General features: G+C 33.2%; 1 protein-coding gene across 5 annotated transcripts in view; it reads left to right on the top strand.

Annotated features, from left to right (window-relative positions):
- The window catches only part of ADGB (androglobin), a 240,026-nt gene that overhangs the window by 80,796 nt on the left and 143,771 nt on the right, over positions 1-15,459 (top strand). For all 5 annotated transcript variants that reach the window (XM_031937655.1, XM_031937653.1, XM_031937654.1 and 2 more), the window contains exons 11-12: positions 262-436; positions 13,622-13,712. In XM_031937655.1, the coding sequence (XP_031793515.1) occupies positions 262-436; positions 13,622-13,712 (266 nt within the window). The remainder of the gene's footprint in view (positions 1-261; positions 437-13,621; positions 13,713-15,459) is intronic.

The following is a 15,459-nucleotide window of genomic DNA, read 5'->3' as shown; positions in this document are numbered from 1 at the left end:
GTATCCTTGATCAAATTGTCTAACCTCAATTTCCTCAGGGTTAATATTTAAACCACCTGAAAAATTTCATATTTTGTTAAAATGCATACCATTCCAACAACAAATCTTCTAAAGTAATTCTCAAAACCTACCTGATATATAATCCTTTTCAACAATCAATATCTGATATAATATTTTCTTCAGACCTGAATTTAGCTCAGAATTCAAAGAATAATTTTTTTGTCCTCATTCTCTTTGTTATTTCTTTTTTATATCTTTTAGGCAGAATCTGCTGAGAAGCTCAGAGAATATGGACTTTGTCATATACGTAGTCATCCTGTGCTAGTAACCAGAACTAGGTCATGTCCACTCATAGCTCCACCAAAACCACCACCTGTACCTGCTTGGAAACTTATTCGCCAAAAGAAAGAGACGGTTGTGACAGATGAACCTCAAGGTTTCTTTCTTATTTTCTGTTTTAGGAAATGAGCATTTACTAATCCCCTGAGTTAAGGCTTATGGAGTCTACTTTGTGATTTAGATTGGTAGGCTCTTATAACAAGCCCAAACCCAAAGCAAATTCAGTGGTCTTCCTTTCTTTCTTGTCACATTTTCAATTTTTTGTTTCTCCGTTTTCATTTTTTTTTTACTTTAAAGAATATATATATATATATTCTTTATTTTAAGATTCTTCATTTTAAACTTTGAGTTCCAAATTTCTTTCTTCCCTCTCAAACTTTCTCACTCATGGAGAAGAAAAGCGATATTATATCAGTTATACATATAAAATTATGCAAAACATTTCCATCTTAGTCCTATTGCAAAAAAAGCAAAAAAAAATTAAGAAAGAATTATACTTCAGTTCGCACCCAGAGATTATCAGTTCTCTCTCTGGGGGTGTATAACATTTTTTCATCATGAGATCTTTGGAATTGGCTTGGATTATTCCATTGATCAGAATAGTTAAGTGTTTCATAGTTGATCATCACTTCTATATCACTGTTACTGTGTACAAAGATTTTTCATTTCATGCATCCATTCATATAGGTCTTGTCATGTTTTCTGAAACCATCTCCCTTGCCATTTCTTATAGTATAATAGTTATTGATTATAATCATATACTATGACTTTTTCAGTCATTGCCCAATTAGTGAAAAATTTCTTGATTCCCAATTCTTTGCCACTACAAAAAGCTAACATTTTTGTGTTTATATAGATCCTTTTCCATTTTTAAAAATTTCTTTTAACAATTAAAAATTTTAAAATTTAAAAAATTTAAAAGTGGTATTGCTGCATCAAAGGATATGGACAGTTTTATAGCTCTTTGGGTATAGTTCCAAATTGTTCTCTAGAATCTTTGGACCAGTTCACTGCTTCACAAGCAGTTCATCTATTTTCCCATTATCCCCTCCAACATTTGTTATTTCTGATAGGTATTAGGTGGTATCTCAGAATCACTTTAATTTGCCTTTCTTTAAATAATGATTTAGAGCATTTTTTCATATGACTATAAATAGCTTTGTTTTCTTCTTCTGAAAACTGCCTGTTTATATTTTTTGATCATTTATCAATTGGGGAATGGCTCTAATTTTTATAAAGCTGTCTTAAGTTTTATACTCATTATATATCTGAGAAATGAGGTCTACATCAGAGAAGCTTGCTGTAAATTTTTTTGATATTTCTTTATTATCTATGGTATCTTTTAGCATAATGTAGTTTGCCTAATTAGTTCTTAATCTGAAATTGCTATTTCTGTCTTTTTAAATTTTAGCTGAAGCATATCATATTCTGCTTCTGGTCTTTATTTTAACTCTGTGTGTGCATTTTTCTTTTACAAGTGTGTCTTGTGTAAACAATATATTTTTGAATTCTGGGTTTCTAATCTATTCTGCTGTTTGCTTTTGTTTTATGAGTGAGTTCATCCCATTCATATTCACAGTTATGATGACTGGACTGTATATTTCCTTCCATTCCATTTTCTTCTGTTTTTTGCAATCTCTTTTTATCCTGCCCTTCATTAAAACTTATTTTGCTTTCAACCACTTCTTTTCTTAATCCTCTCTCTCTCTCTCTCTCTCTCTTTTATCATCACTCTCTTTTCCTTTTATCCCCTTGTCCTCTTATTTCCCTAATTGGGTAAGTTGCATTTTTATACACAACTGAAAGTGTTTGTATATTTTACTTTCTTTGATCCAATTCTGATATTAGTGAGATTCAAGCATTGCCTGCTACTTCTCTATTTCTTCTCCTTTGGAAAGACTTTCTGTACTTTTTTTATGTGAGAAAACTTTGCCATTCTACACCTCCCTTCCCCCTTCTCCCAGCACATTCTTCTTTCTTACTCTTTATTTTTTTTGGAGATCATTCTAATATACTCAAGTCACACCCATTTCTTATAGATATAAGATTTAAACTTTGTTTAACTGGCATAATAATGATAAAGTTCTTAGTAGTTACATGTACCTTTTTTCCATTTCGAAATGTAAACAGTTTAATCTTATTAAGTACTTTATAATTTCTCTTTTATGTTTGTCATTTTCTACTTCTTCATTCTTATATTTGAATGTCAAATTTTCTTTTTAGCTCTGGTCTTTTCATTAGTAATGCTTGAAAGTCCTCTATTTCTTTATATTTCCATTTTTACCTTATAGAATTACACTAATTTTTGCTGGATAGATTGTTCTTGGTTGTAACCCTAACTTTTTTGCTTTCTGGGATATCACTCCAAGATCTATATGATCCTGACTGTGTTTGCAGGATATTTAAATTGTTTCTTTCTGGTTGCTTGAATTATTTTCTCTTTGATCTGAGAGCTCTGGATTTGGCTATAATATTCCTGGGAGTTTTTATTTGGGTAGATATTTCAGTAAGTATTCTATATATTTCAATTTCTATTTTATCCTTTGGATAATAGGACAGTTTTCTTTTATATTCTGGAAATATGACATTTAAGCCCTTTCTTTGGTGATGGATTTCAGACAGTACATTAATTCTTAAATTTTCTCTTCTCAATCTATTTTTTATGTCAACTATTTTTTTTAAATTTTATTATAGTAACTTTTTATTGACAGAATCCATGCCAGGGTAATTTTTTTTTACAACATTTCCCTTGCACTCACTTCTGTTCGATTTTCCTCCACCCTCCACCCCCCCCTAGATGGGGGCAACGTCCTATATATGTTGAAATTTAGTATATCCAGATACTTGTGTGCAGATCCAAACAGTTTTCTTGTTGCCGGAGGTGGATTCAGAAGGTAAAAACCGGGAAGAAAAAAAAATGCAAACAGTTTACATTCATTTCCCAGTGTTTTTCTTTGGGTGTAGCTGCTTCTGTCCATCTTGATCTGAAACTGATGGTCTCTTTGTCAAAAATCCACTTCCATCGATTACATCTTCATACAATGTTGTTGGCGTATAACATCTATTGGTTCTGCTCATTTCCTTAGCATCAGTTCATTAATTCTCTCCAAACCTCTGTATTCATCTTGCTGGTCATTTCTTACAGAACAATAATTTCCATAACTTTATACCACAATTAAACAATTCTCAATTGTGGGCATCCCTCAGTTTCCAGCTTCTAGCCCTACAAACAAGGGCTGCCCAAAACTTTTGGCACACTGGTCCTTTCCTTCTTTAATATCTCCTTGGGTATGCCCAGTAGAAACACTGCTGGATCAAGGGTATCCCAGTTTGATAACTTTTGGGCATAATTCAGTTGCTCTCAGAATGGTTGGTTGATCACAGCTCCACCAACAATGTATCAGTGTCCCAGTTTTCCCCATCCCCTCAACACTCATTTTTTTTCCTGTCATCTTAGCCAATCCTGGGTGTGTGGTAGTATCTCAGAGTTGTCTTAATTTGCATTTCTCTGATTAATAATGATTTGGAACCTCTTTCATATGGTGGTAATATTTCAATTTCATCATCTAAAATTGTCTTTCATATCCTTTGACCATTTATCAATTGGAGAATCTTGGTTTCTTATAAATTAGGTCAGCTCTCTATATAGGAATGAGGCCTTTAAGAACCTTTAACTGTAAAGATGTTTTCCCAGTTTTTGCTTCCCTTCTAATCTTTTTAATTAGTTTTTTTGTATAGAAGCTTTTAATTTGATGTAATCAAAATTTTCTCTTTTGATCAATAATGATCTCTAGTTCATCTTTAGTCACAAATTTCTTCCTCTTCCCGTCTGGAGATAAACTATCCTATGTTCCTCAATTTATTTATAATCTCGTTCTTTTTGTTAAATCCCGGGCCCATTTTGATCTTATCTTGGTATCTTTAAGTGTGGGTCCATGCCTAATTTCTTTAATTTCCAGTTATTCCAACAGTTTTGTCAAATAATGAGTTCTTATCCCCAAAGTGAGGATCTTTGGGTTTGTCAAACCTAAATTGCTATAGTTGACTATTCTGTCTTGTGAACCCTAACCTGTTCCATGATCAACTAATCTTTCTTGAATCCAAATGGTTTTGGTGATGCTCTTTATAATATGTTTTTAATCAGGTACATAGGCCACCTTCATTTGATTTTTTTTTTAATTCTTTGAGTTCTTGACCTTTTATTATTCATATAATTTTGTTTTATTTTTTCTAGATCATTAAAATATTTTCTTGGAAGTCTGATTGGTAGAGCACTAAATAAATAGATTAGTTTGGGGTGTTTTAAATATTAAATGACCTATCCAGGAACTTGATATTTTCAATTTTTAAGTCTGACTTTATTTGTGTGGAAAGTTTTTTTAATTTAGCTCTAAATTCCTGGCTTTCCTTTGGTGATAGATTTCCAAATATTTTATGTTGCAGTTATTCTGTTTTCTCTTTTTATCTCTTGCTGTTGGATTTTTTGGTGATGTATAAAATTTGAGGATTTATGGGGGTTTTTTTAATGCAACTTTGCTAAAGTTATGGATTTTTCTAATAGCTTTTTCTGTCTCTAGGGTTCTCTAATATACCATCATATCATCTGCAAAGATGATGTTTGGTTTCCTTCCCCTATTCTGATTCCTTTAATCTCTTTCTACTCTTATTGCCGGGGCTGTATTTCTAATACAATATTGAATAATAATGGTGACGGTGGGCAACCTTCTTCCCAGATTTTATGGGAAAGATTCGTTTTTCCCCATTGCATATGATGCTTTTGATGGTTTTAAATATGCTCCTGACTATTTAAAAAAAGTCCATTTATTCCTATACTCTCAAATGTTTTTTAAAGATGGATGTTGGATTTTATCTAATGCTTTTCTGCATCTATTGAGATGATTATATGGTTTTGTTAGTTTGCTTGCTGATATGGTCAATTATGTTAGTTTTTCCTAATATTGAACCATTTCCTGGTATAAATCTCTTGTCAAGTGTATTATCCTGGGGATGATTTTCTTAATCTTTTTGCTAATATTTTATTTAGTTTTAGCATCGTTATTCATTGGGAATTGGTCTATAATTTTCTTTCTCTGTTTTCACCACCTGGTTTAGGTATAGTAATGTCTGTGTCGTAAAAGGGTTTGGTGAACTCCTTGTCCCACCCAAATGGTTTATAGGATTGGTTAATTGTTCTTTAAATTTTGGGAAATTCATGAAAATCTGGTCCGGGGATTTTTTTCTTAGGGGGTTGGTTAATAGCTTGTTCTTTCCTAGATGGGACTGTTTGGATATTTACTTCTTCCTCTGTTAATTTGGGCATGCTATATTTTTGAAGGTATTCTTCCATTTCATTTAAGTTGTCGAATTTATTGCCATAAAGTTGGGCAAAATAATTCCTAATTATTGCTCTAATTTCTTCTTCATTATAGGAGTTCTCCCTTTTCATTTTTTAAAGATTAAAATTTATTTTCCTCTTTCCTTTTTAACGTTTCTAAAGGGTTTGTCTATTTTTTTGGTTTTTCATAGAAAACTCTTGTTTAAATTAATTCAGTTTTTACTTTCAATTTTATTGATCTCCCCTTTTATTTTTAAATTTCAAGTTTAGTGTTTGACTGGGGTTTTTTAATTTTGTTCCTTTTCTAGCATTTTTTTAGTTGCAAGCCAATTCCTTGACCTTCTCTTTCTCTACTTTATCGTGCCTTAGAGATTAAATTTCCCCTTATTACCCTTTGGCTGCATCCCACACGTTTGAATGATGTCTCATTATTGTCATTTTCTTGGGTGAATTATTATTGTCTATGATTTGCTGTTTCACCTAATCTTTCTTTTTATAAAGTTATTTAGTTTTAATTATTTTTTGGTTTTTTTCCCTGGTTTTTGTTAGTGTAATTTTTTTGCTCGTGGTTAAAAGGATGCATTCACTATTTTCCTTACTGCATTTTGAGTTTGAGGTTTTTGCCAATATTGGTCTATTTTTGATAGATTCCATGAACTGCTGAAAAGGTGCTCCTTTCTGTCTCATTTTGTTTTCTCAGAGGTCTATCATATCTAACTTTTTAGTATTCTATTTACCTTTGACTTCTTTCTTATTTTTTTTGATTTTTATCTAATTCTGGGTGCAAGGGTGAGATCTCCCCTATTATGTTTTGCTATCTATTTCTTCTTGGCTCTCTTAATTTCTCTTTAAAATTTAGATGCTACACCACTTGGTGCATATTGTTTAATATTGATATTGCTTCATTATTTATGCTGCCCTTTAGCAAGATTGTCCTTCCTTATCTTTTAATTAGATCATTTTGTTTTTTTGGTCTAGATCAGGATGGCTCCATTTTATTCCCTGAAGCTGTGTTTTACTCCTCCTTTTACCTTTATTCTGCATGTTCTCTCTTTCAGGATGTTTCCTTAAACAACATTTGTGGATTCTGGCTTTTTAATCCATTCTGCTAACCCTTCCTCTTTTGGGGTTTCCTTCACATTTAAGGTTAAATTACCAATTCTGATTACTTGCCATCTTGTTAACCCCTATTTTGCTTTTTCCCTTTTTTCCCCTTACCTTCCTTCCAGTATTAAACTTTGAGCCCCTTGCTTCCCAGCCCTCCCTTTTTATTCCCTCCTCCCGCTTTAAAGTTCCTCCCCTTCTTCTCCTTTCCCTCTCGTTTCTTTTCCCTTCTCTTGCTTATTCCTTCCCTTTTCCTTTTCCCTTCTCACTTTTAATGAGATGGGAGGAATTTCTATTGAATATGTCTAAAATTTTTTCTCTTAAAGTCAATTCTTATGGCGGTAAAATCCCCTTATTCATCCCCTCCATTCTTTTTCTCTCAGATATAATGGTTCCTTTCCTCTTTTGAGAATATAGTACCCCCTTTCCCCCTTTTCTGATCAATGTCCTTTCCACCTCTAATTTCTAGAACAAGGTATACATGTTGTTTTTATACATCTTTACAGCAGAAAATAGTTCCCAAGATTTCTTTTTACCTTTTTTAGGTTTTCTTGAGTTCTATTTGCAGATCAAACTTTTTTAAGTTCTGGTTTTTCACCAAAATATGAAATTCACTTATTTGTTGAATGACCATCTTCTTCCCTGGAAAAGATGCTCATTCTGGTGAAGTTATTTTTGGTTGCATATGGTTCCCTTAGCCTTTCGAATATCATTTCCAGGCCTTGATCTTTAATTGGATGCTGCTAGTCTTGGGTGATCCTTTTGGGCTCCTCTATTTTGTTGGGTTTTCCCCTTGGATATTTTTTCCTTTGTTTGAGGATTCTGGCATTTGGCCACTATATTTCTTTGTTTTGATTTTAGGTCCCTTTCAGTGCGGTCGATGAATCCTTTCAATGTCTTTTTACCCTCTGTTTCTTGACTTTGGGCAGTTTCTTTGATAATTTCCTGGAAAATAGTGTAAGGCTCTTTTTTTCATCGTATTTTTCTGGGGTCCAAGTTCCAGATTGTCTCTCTAGACATTTTTTCCAGGTCTTTTTTTCCCCAGAAAATATTTCACATTTTTTTCTCCATTGTTTGGTTTTTGGTCTTGTTCGTTTTCTTGTCTCCTTGATTCATTCAATTCCATTTTTTCTTTCTTATTTTCAATAAGTTTTTCTTCACTCACTTTTTATATCTTTTTCTGATGTCCAATTTGTTCTTGGGAATGTTTTCCATTTCGCTAATTTTATTCTTTAGAAACTATTTTCTGTTTCCAGTTCACTAATCCTATTTTCAAGGGTTTGTTTTCTTTATCCCTCTGTCTTTAAATGGTGGGATGGCCCTAATCTCTTGCCAACCTCCCTCTCCTTTTTCAATTTTCTTCTAGCTTTCTTGTGGAGCCTTTTTTAATTTCTTCTAAGATTCATCTGTGCTGGGGAACAGATGATCTCCTCCTTAAGTTCACCGAGAAATCTGTTTTTGTCTCCTCGGGTTTAGGTCTGTTCTCTGTCTGTTAAAAGCTGTCAATCTTAAAGTCCTTTTTAACTTTTTGCTCATTTTGTCAGAGGCAGGACAAACTAGCAAAGAAAAAAAAACCCCAAATGGAATCTGCTTTCTTGGGGGAGGGGCTGGGTGGCATTACTGAGCTTCCTCTACAGACTGAGGGGGCAGCAGCGAGGCACTAGCAGGACTGCTGCGCCTGGGCTCTGAGACTCTGAGAGCGTGCTGAGATGCTGTGGGGGAGGGGTGGCCGGTCTCAAGGAACTCCCCCTGTTTGGGGTTGTATTCTTTACCCCCGGTGTTTTTAGCTTCTCTGCTGGGCTACTGACTTGCTGCCAGGGCAAAGTATCCAATCCTGTAGTGAAGCTCTCCCCGCAGAGACGGCTGAGATCACGCCCCAACCTCCTCCTGTGTGCTCAGCTGTGAGCTGCCTGCCAAGCTCCTGCTGCTGCTGTCTGCCCTCAGCCTGTGCCTGATCTAAAACCATCCCGCCCTTGAGCGAAAACAGACCTTTCCTGGCGAATCTCAAGGATGTCTTCTCTTGGTAACTGTTTGTGGGTTTTTTTTTCAGTCAGTCATTAATTCAGGGCTTGTAATGAGATGGACTCTGAGAGAAAATGCAGAGCTTACACAGCTGTGTACCTCCTTGCCGCCATCTTGGCCGGAAGTCCCTAGTTGATGTCGTCAACTATTTTTTTGATGAGATATTTCACATTTTCTTGATTTTTTCCATTCTTTTGATTTTGTTTTATTGTTTCTTCACGTCTTCTGGAGTCTTTAACTTCTACTTGCTCAATTCTAATTTTAAAGGAGTGATTTTCTTTAGTGATCTTCTGTACTTCTTTTTTTCCATTTTACTTTTTAAGGAGTTCTTTTGTTTAGTGGAATTTTTTTGCTTCACATTAGGCCAATTCTATATCTCAAGTTATTATTTTCTTCAGCATTTTTGTGCCTCTTTTATTAAGCTGTTAATTCTTTCTTCATAGTTTTCTTGTATCACTCTCATTTCTTTTCCCAATTCTTCCTTTATCATTGTTATCTGTTTATTTAACACTTCCAGCATTCTTTTTGGGTGTAGCTTCAGTTAGTATATTGCTTTGCGGCTTTTTTAGGACAGCTATTTTCACATTTGTTGTCTTTTTCTAAGTTTATATTTTGGTATTTCCTGCCACCATAGTAACTTTTTATGGTCAAATTCTTTTTTATTGTTTGTTCTTTTTTTTTCTAGTCTATTTTTTGACTTTGAACTTTATATTAAAGTTGGGCTCTGATTACCTGGGCATGGGTAGTCACTGTCTCATACTAAAGGTTTTTTCATGCTTTTATTTTCAGAACTAGTTATGTGATTTGTAGGTTTTTGGTGCTTCTAGGATAGTATAATTCTGGGAGAGCTTTGATCACTGCTCTCCTGGTCTGTGCTCTGGTCTTTATTCAGAAAGGGTTCTTGGTCATATGCATTAGCACTCTTCTTTGCTTTAGAAGTGTGACCCAGTGCCTCCATCTCCTTGTGACTATCAGGGCCTCTTCTTTATACTAGAATTGTAAATAGAGTTGCCAATCAGCACCAGCTATACCCAGGGCCAGGAAAGGGTCCCTGTCATCTCTTTCTTACCAGTGTCCAATCCCCTTTCTGTCTCTGGGTTGAGAACTCTTGCTACTGTTGCTGTTGCTTCCACTACACGTGTAGGCTCTACCACAGTCCCACAGACTTTTCCTATCAACCTCTTAAGTTTTCTTAACTAAAAACATATTTCATTCTAAGCTTTTCTTGTTGTAGCCTTTCCAAAATATGATTTGAGGTGTTATTTTAAAGTTGTTTAGAAGGAATATTCAAAGAATCCAGATGAGTGGCTGTCCCTAATCTGCCATATAGCTCCTTCATCTTCATATTAAAAAAAAAAAAAAAGACATCCCCTTAGAGACTTAAAATATGTTCAAAGTTAAACAAAATATTTCACATGTGGCTTTATGAATAAGCAACATAAAATTATTTAAAAGCTTATGTTATATTGTAATAACAATACAACTGTTTTGATAGAGTTGCAAAGTTGTTATATACTTCTATTTAATTAATAATTAATCTTTTACTATAAGATGTATTTCATCATTTAAGTGAAAGTCTATATATATATTCCTCAAAGAAATTTTGAGAAACATAACAATGGCTAACTTATTAGTATCGTGAACTTCTATCAGAATAGAACTTCTGACAAGTGGAAGCATATGTGTTTATATTTTATTAATATAGTAGATGGTAAATTAAATTAATGGCATTAGTGCAGCAAAAATTAGAAGCAATATTTTCCCAGTTATGATTATTGTTAAAATCAATAGAAATATTTATTATAGCTACATATTTCCTTTCATATTTTTATTTACTACCACTAGTCATTCAGTTTCTTTTTTTCCTCACAATTTTTTTGGGGGGACAGCATATCCTTTTTCCTAATAGCAAATAATAATGGAATATTTACACTTTTTCATCATCTACTCATTCCTGAACTGCTTACCAGCTTACTTCTTCTGTCAATATTATGCCAAAGCTATTCTTCCAAAGGCCATTATTAACTTCTTTATTCATCAAGTCCAGAATCATCTTTTCAGTTCTGATTGTCCTTGATCTCCCTGCTGCTTTTGGCATTGTTTATCTCTTAGCTGTAACACTCTTCCTTTAACCTTTGAGATGTTGTATTTTCTTAGTCCTCCTCCTACTTGAAACTTTTTACTTTAAAAATATCATGCTATACCCTTTGATCCAGCAGTGTTTCTACTGAGCTTATATCCCAAAGAAATCTTAAAGGAGGGAAAGGGGCCCATATGTGCAAAAAATGTTTGCGGCAGCCCTTTTTGTAATGGCAAGAAATTGGAAACCGAGTGGAGAATGGCTGAATAAGTTATGATATATGAATGTTATGGAATATTATTGTTTTGTAAGAAACGATCAGCAGGATGATTTCAGAGAGGCCTGGAGAGACTTACATGAACTGATGATGAGTGAAATGAGTAGAACCAAGGGATCATTTGTTATACATGGCAACCACAAAATAATACGATGATTAATTCTGATGTACGTGGCTCTTTTCAACAGTGAGGTGATTCAGACCAGTTCCAGTGGTCTTGTGATGAAAAGAGCCATCTACACCCAGAGAGAGAACTGTGGGAACTAAAGTGTGGATCACAACATAGCATTTTCACTGTTTTTGTTGTTGTTTGCTTGCATTTTCTCTCTCATTTTTTTTCCCTTTTTGATTTGGCTTTTCTTGTGCATCAAGATAATTATATAAATATATATACATATGTTGGATTTAACATATATTTTTACCATGTTTAACATATATTGGATTACTTGCCATCTAGGGGAAGGGGTGGAGGAAGGACGGGAAAAATTGGAACACAAGATTTTGCAAGGGTTAATGTTGAAAAATTATCCATACATGCTTTGAAAATAAAAAGCTTTAATAAAAAAGAAAAAATATCATGATAACAATAATAAAGCAGATACAAATCTTTCAGTATCTGAGTGGTGCAAAAATACATTGCATACGAAATTGTTAACTTCTCATATAAATTGATTTTTAAATGTTTATTACATTTAAGTAGATAGCAAAAAGAGATCTAGTTGTTTCTGATCTCTTCTGAATTTCTTTTGCTCTGTGTATTTTAAAATGTTTTGTTGGTACTTTTCTTTCTTTTTAAAAAAAATTTTTTTTCACTATCTATAATGTTCACCTCCCCTTTATTAGAAGCTGTTCCTTACAACAAAAAATAAATGAGTGTAGGCAATCATAATAAGTGAACACATTGGCCATGCTTGTTTGAAAATGTGTCTTATTCTTCACCTCTAGTCCATCATTTCTCTACCTATCAATCCACAAATATTTATTAAGTGATTACTATGTCCTAAGCACACTGTTAAGTGTTAGTGATACAAAGAAAAATCAACTGCAGTCTCTTTCCTCATTCTAATGGTGAAGACAACTTGTATATAAATAAGCACATACACCATACATATGGAGATCAAGATGACCTTAATGAGGAAGTCAGTAGGTGAGGATATAGGATTTTGTCTCCTGAAAAATATGGCATTTAACCTGAATCTTGAAAGAAGTAAGAAGCAAAAATAATAAAAGAGAAAATTCCAGACATATAGGAGGACTGTCAGTGCTAAGCCAAAAAAAAAGTGAGAAAGATAGTATCATGTATGAGGTTCAGCAAAGCAAGTAAAAGTAGCTGGACAAGAGATGACTCTTTAATCCATTGGTCAAGGAGTGGGACTCTTTTTTTTTTATATTGCAGCAATTAGGGACTGATAAAAGAAAAACAAAACAAGTATTAGTTCCCAACTAATATTATATTATATTATTATTATTATATATTATGTAATTCTGAATAATGGATTGTTCTTTAGTTAATGAAGCTGTCCAAATCAAGATCCATGAAGGTTTTTTTTAAACAGTGGTTGATCAAAACACAGATACAAATATAATTCTGTAGGCAGCTGGGTGGTACAGTGGATAGAGCACTGGGTGTGCCGTCATATATAATCCTATATCCAGGATATTGCTTTTCTCAGATATTGAAATATTTATATCTGTTTATTATTATTAGCATCATATTTTTAAAGTAAAAAATTTAAAGTAGGAGGAGAACTAAGAAAACATAATATCTTAAAAGTTAAAGGAAGACTGTTACAGCTAAGAGATAAACAATGTCAAAAGCGGCAGGGAAGTCAAGAACAATCAGAAATGAAAAGATGATTTTGGGCTTGATGATAAGGGAATTAATAGTGTGAGACAATGAATTCAAATCCAGCTTCAGATATTTATTAGTTGTATGTCTCTGGGTAAGTCACTTAACCTCCTGTTTGCCTCAAATTTCTCATTTGTAAAATGGGAGTAAAAATAGTACTTACTTTACAGGGTCACAGTGAGGAACAAATGAGATAAAATTTGTAAATTGCTTAACATAGTGCCTGGTACTTTATAGATTATACAAATGTGTCTGTCTATATGTCTTTCTATCTATCTATCTATCTATATATATGTTTATATAAATTTAAAATACACACACATTCCCTTCCATTTCATCCTCTTTCTCTCTTCCCTTCTCTATTTATACAGCTTTGGAGTAAAAATAAATTTTTTATTAAAAGGTGAAGAAAATCTGGTGACTATTGGTAAGATTAAGAGTATAGGAACCTAGCTATAAGGAAGTAGGTATCTACACTGCATTTATCTTCCCATAATCATTTCACTCTTGTGATTTAGAAATCTTTGTCATTATGACACATTTTGTTTTCTACTTGGTATTTAATAGGTAGCTAACAAATTACTTATTGAATTAATCAATAATCACTCTTTTCAGATCCAATAATAAAGAAACCTGAACAATTTCTTGAGATTTGTAGCCCATTTTTGAACTACAGAATGAATCCAATTCCAATTCCAACAGAAACGTAAGTATATAATATTATTTATTAATAAATAAACATTTAACAACAACAACATTATTTTATTCTTCATTTCAGAAGAAAGATCCTGACTTTTCAGGAGGGAAAGGAACATAATAATTGGTGGTCATGTGCATTTAACTGAGTTCTGAAGTTAGGGCTTGTTAATAGGAATTGTTTCTTGCTTTGAGGATCTTATAATTTATTACTGCCAATTCTATTAAAATCCTTAAGTATTCTTCAACACTTGATATGTGCCTGATCAGTACTTTTCTAGGTACTATGACATCCTTTCCTTGAGGAGCTCATAATATTTTTGGGGATTGGGATGGAAAAAAAGTAAACTAACAATACTTGAAGCAAATTAGGAGTAATATAAGATATAGCAAAATTGAATGTAATAAAAATTCCTAACTCCAGGATTGGCATTCCATCCACTGTGCCACCTAATTGCTTCTAAGGAAGTATATTAGCTACATGTTAATGGGATTGACAGCACATAAAGAAACAGGTACATAGAGAAGAGGTGGAGATAATATTAGAAAATGAAAGATTTATATATTGGGAATAAAGGTGGAGAAACTAGGAAAGGCCTGTAAATGATAGGATTTAAATTGAATCTTGTAAGAAGCCATTTGGTAATCATTTTAATAGGGTTCATAATTAAAACATTGGAGCTGATGGGATAACTAAATGTAAGAATATCAAAAGAAGAGATAGAGGAGAGAGAGAAAAAAGAGGGCCCAGGACAGAAACTTTAGTATAGTTGCAATATTTGTGTGTAAAGTCAATGAAGATCCACATTGTAATAGAGGTGGACATATGTAGCATGAAAACCTAGAGAGAAGAGAATATTTAGGAGGTGATCAAAAATATTTCAAAGAGTTTAAGAAGCATGAGAATTAACAAAAAATCATTAGATTATGTAAATTAAGACATTATTAGTAACTTTGGAAAGAGAAATTTCATTTGAATGATGAACTTTGAATTAATACTGGAAAGGGTTTAGGAGAGAATAAGAGGAAAGGAATTGGAGAAACCTTGTATATAGATGACTTTTTCAAAAAGTTTAGCTGAGAAATAATAGCTATTGAGCATAGTATGATAAGAGATATTTTTTAAAAGATAAAGTAGACATAGACATATCAACAGACATTATTGAAAGAATGAATAGATAGTAAAAGACTAGAAGATTAGAGAGAAGGTATGACAGTGTAAGAAACATAAAAAGGCTGAACAATATGGAGTCAAAGTGCATGGACCATTTGTTCCTTAGATACTAGTGATACCAGTGGTGGAGAAGAATGTTTGATGTATGTACGTAAGGAATGAGGAAAAAAGACAGAATTCTCAGTGAATTGCTTCCTTTTTTTTTTTTGGTGAGGCACTCAGATGAATGGGAGTAGGAGAGGATATTGTCAGAATTGAGAAAAACTGAAAAGATTTGAAATAGCCGCTGTGGATAGTAAATTAGAAAATGGATTAGGGATAAAGGGAAGGATTGATTTATTGTAGAAAGGATTCACTTGAGTTTAGATATCATAAATTTGTAGTGGACTAAAACAGCATAGGACTTCTAAAGCTCTTTTTAGCACATTAGTAAGAACAAATAGGTAAATGTTGGGAGTAATCCAGAATTATTGCTTGGTGAGGTATGATAGATTCCCAAATATTTTATACTATCGACAGTTATTTTAAATGGAATTTCTCTTTGTATCATTTACTGGTGGATTTTGTTAGTGATATACAAGAA

Source organism: Sarcophilus harrisii, chromosome 4, assembly GCF_902635505.1.
Source record: "Sarcophilus harrisii chromosome 4, mSarHar1.11, whole genome shotgun sequence".
Classification (NCBI taxonomy): domain Eukaryota; kingdom Metazoa; phylum Chordata; class Mammalia; order Dasyuromorphia; family Dasyuridae; genus Sarcophilus; species Sarcophilus harrisii.
Note: the sequence above shows the minus strand (reverse complement) of the source record. Positions and strands in the feature narration are given on the sequence as shown.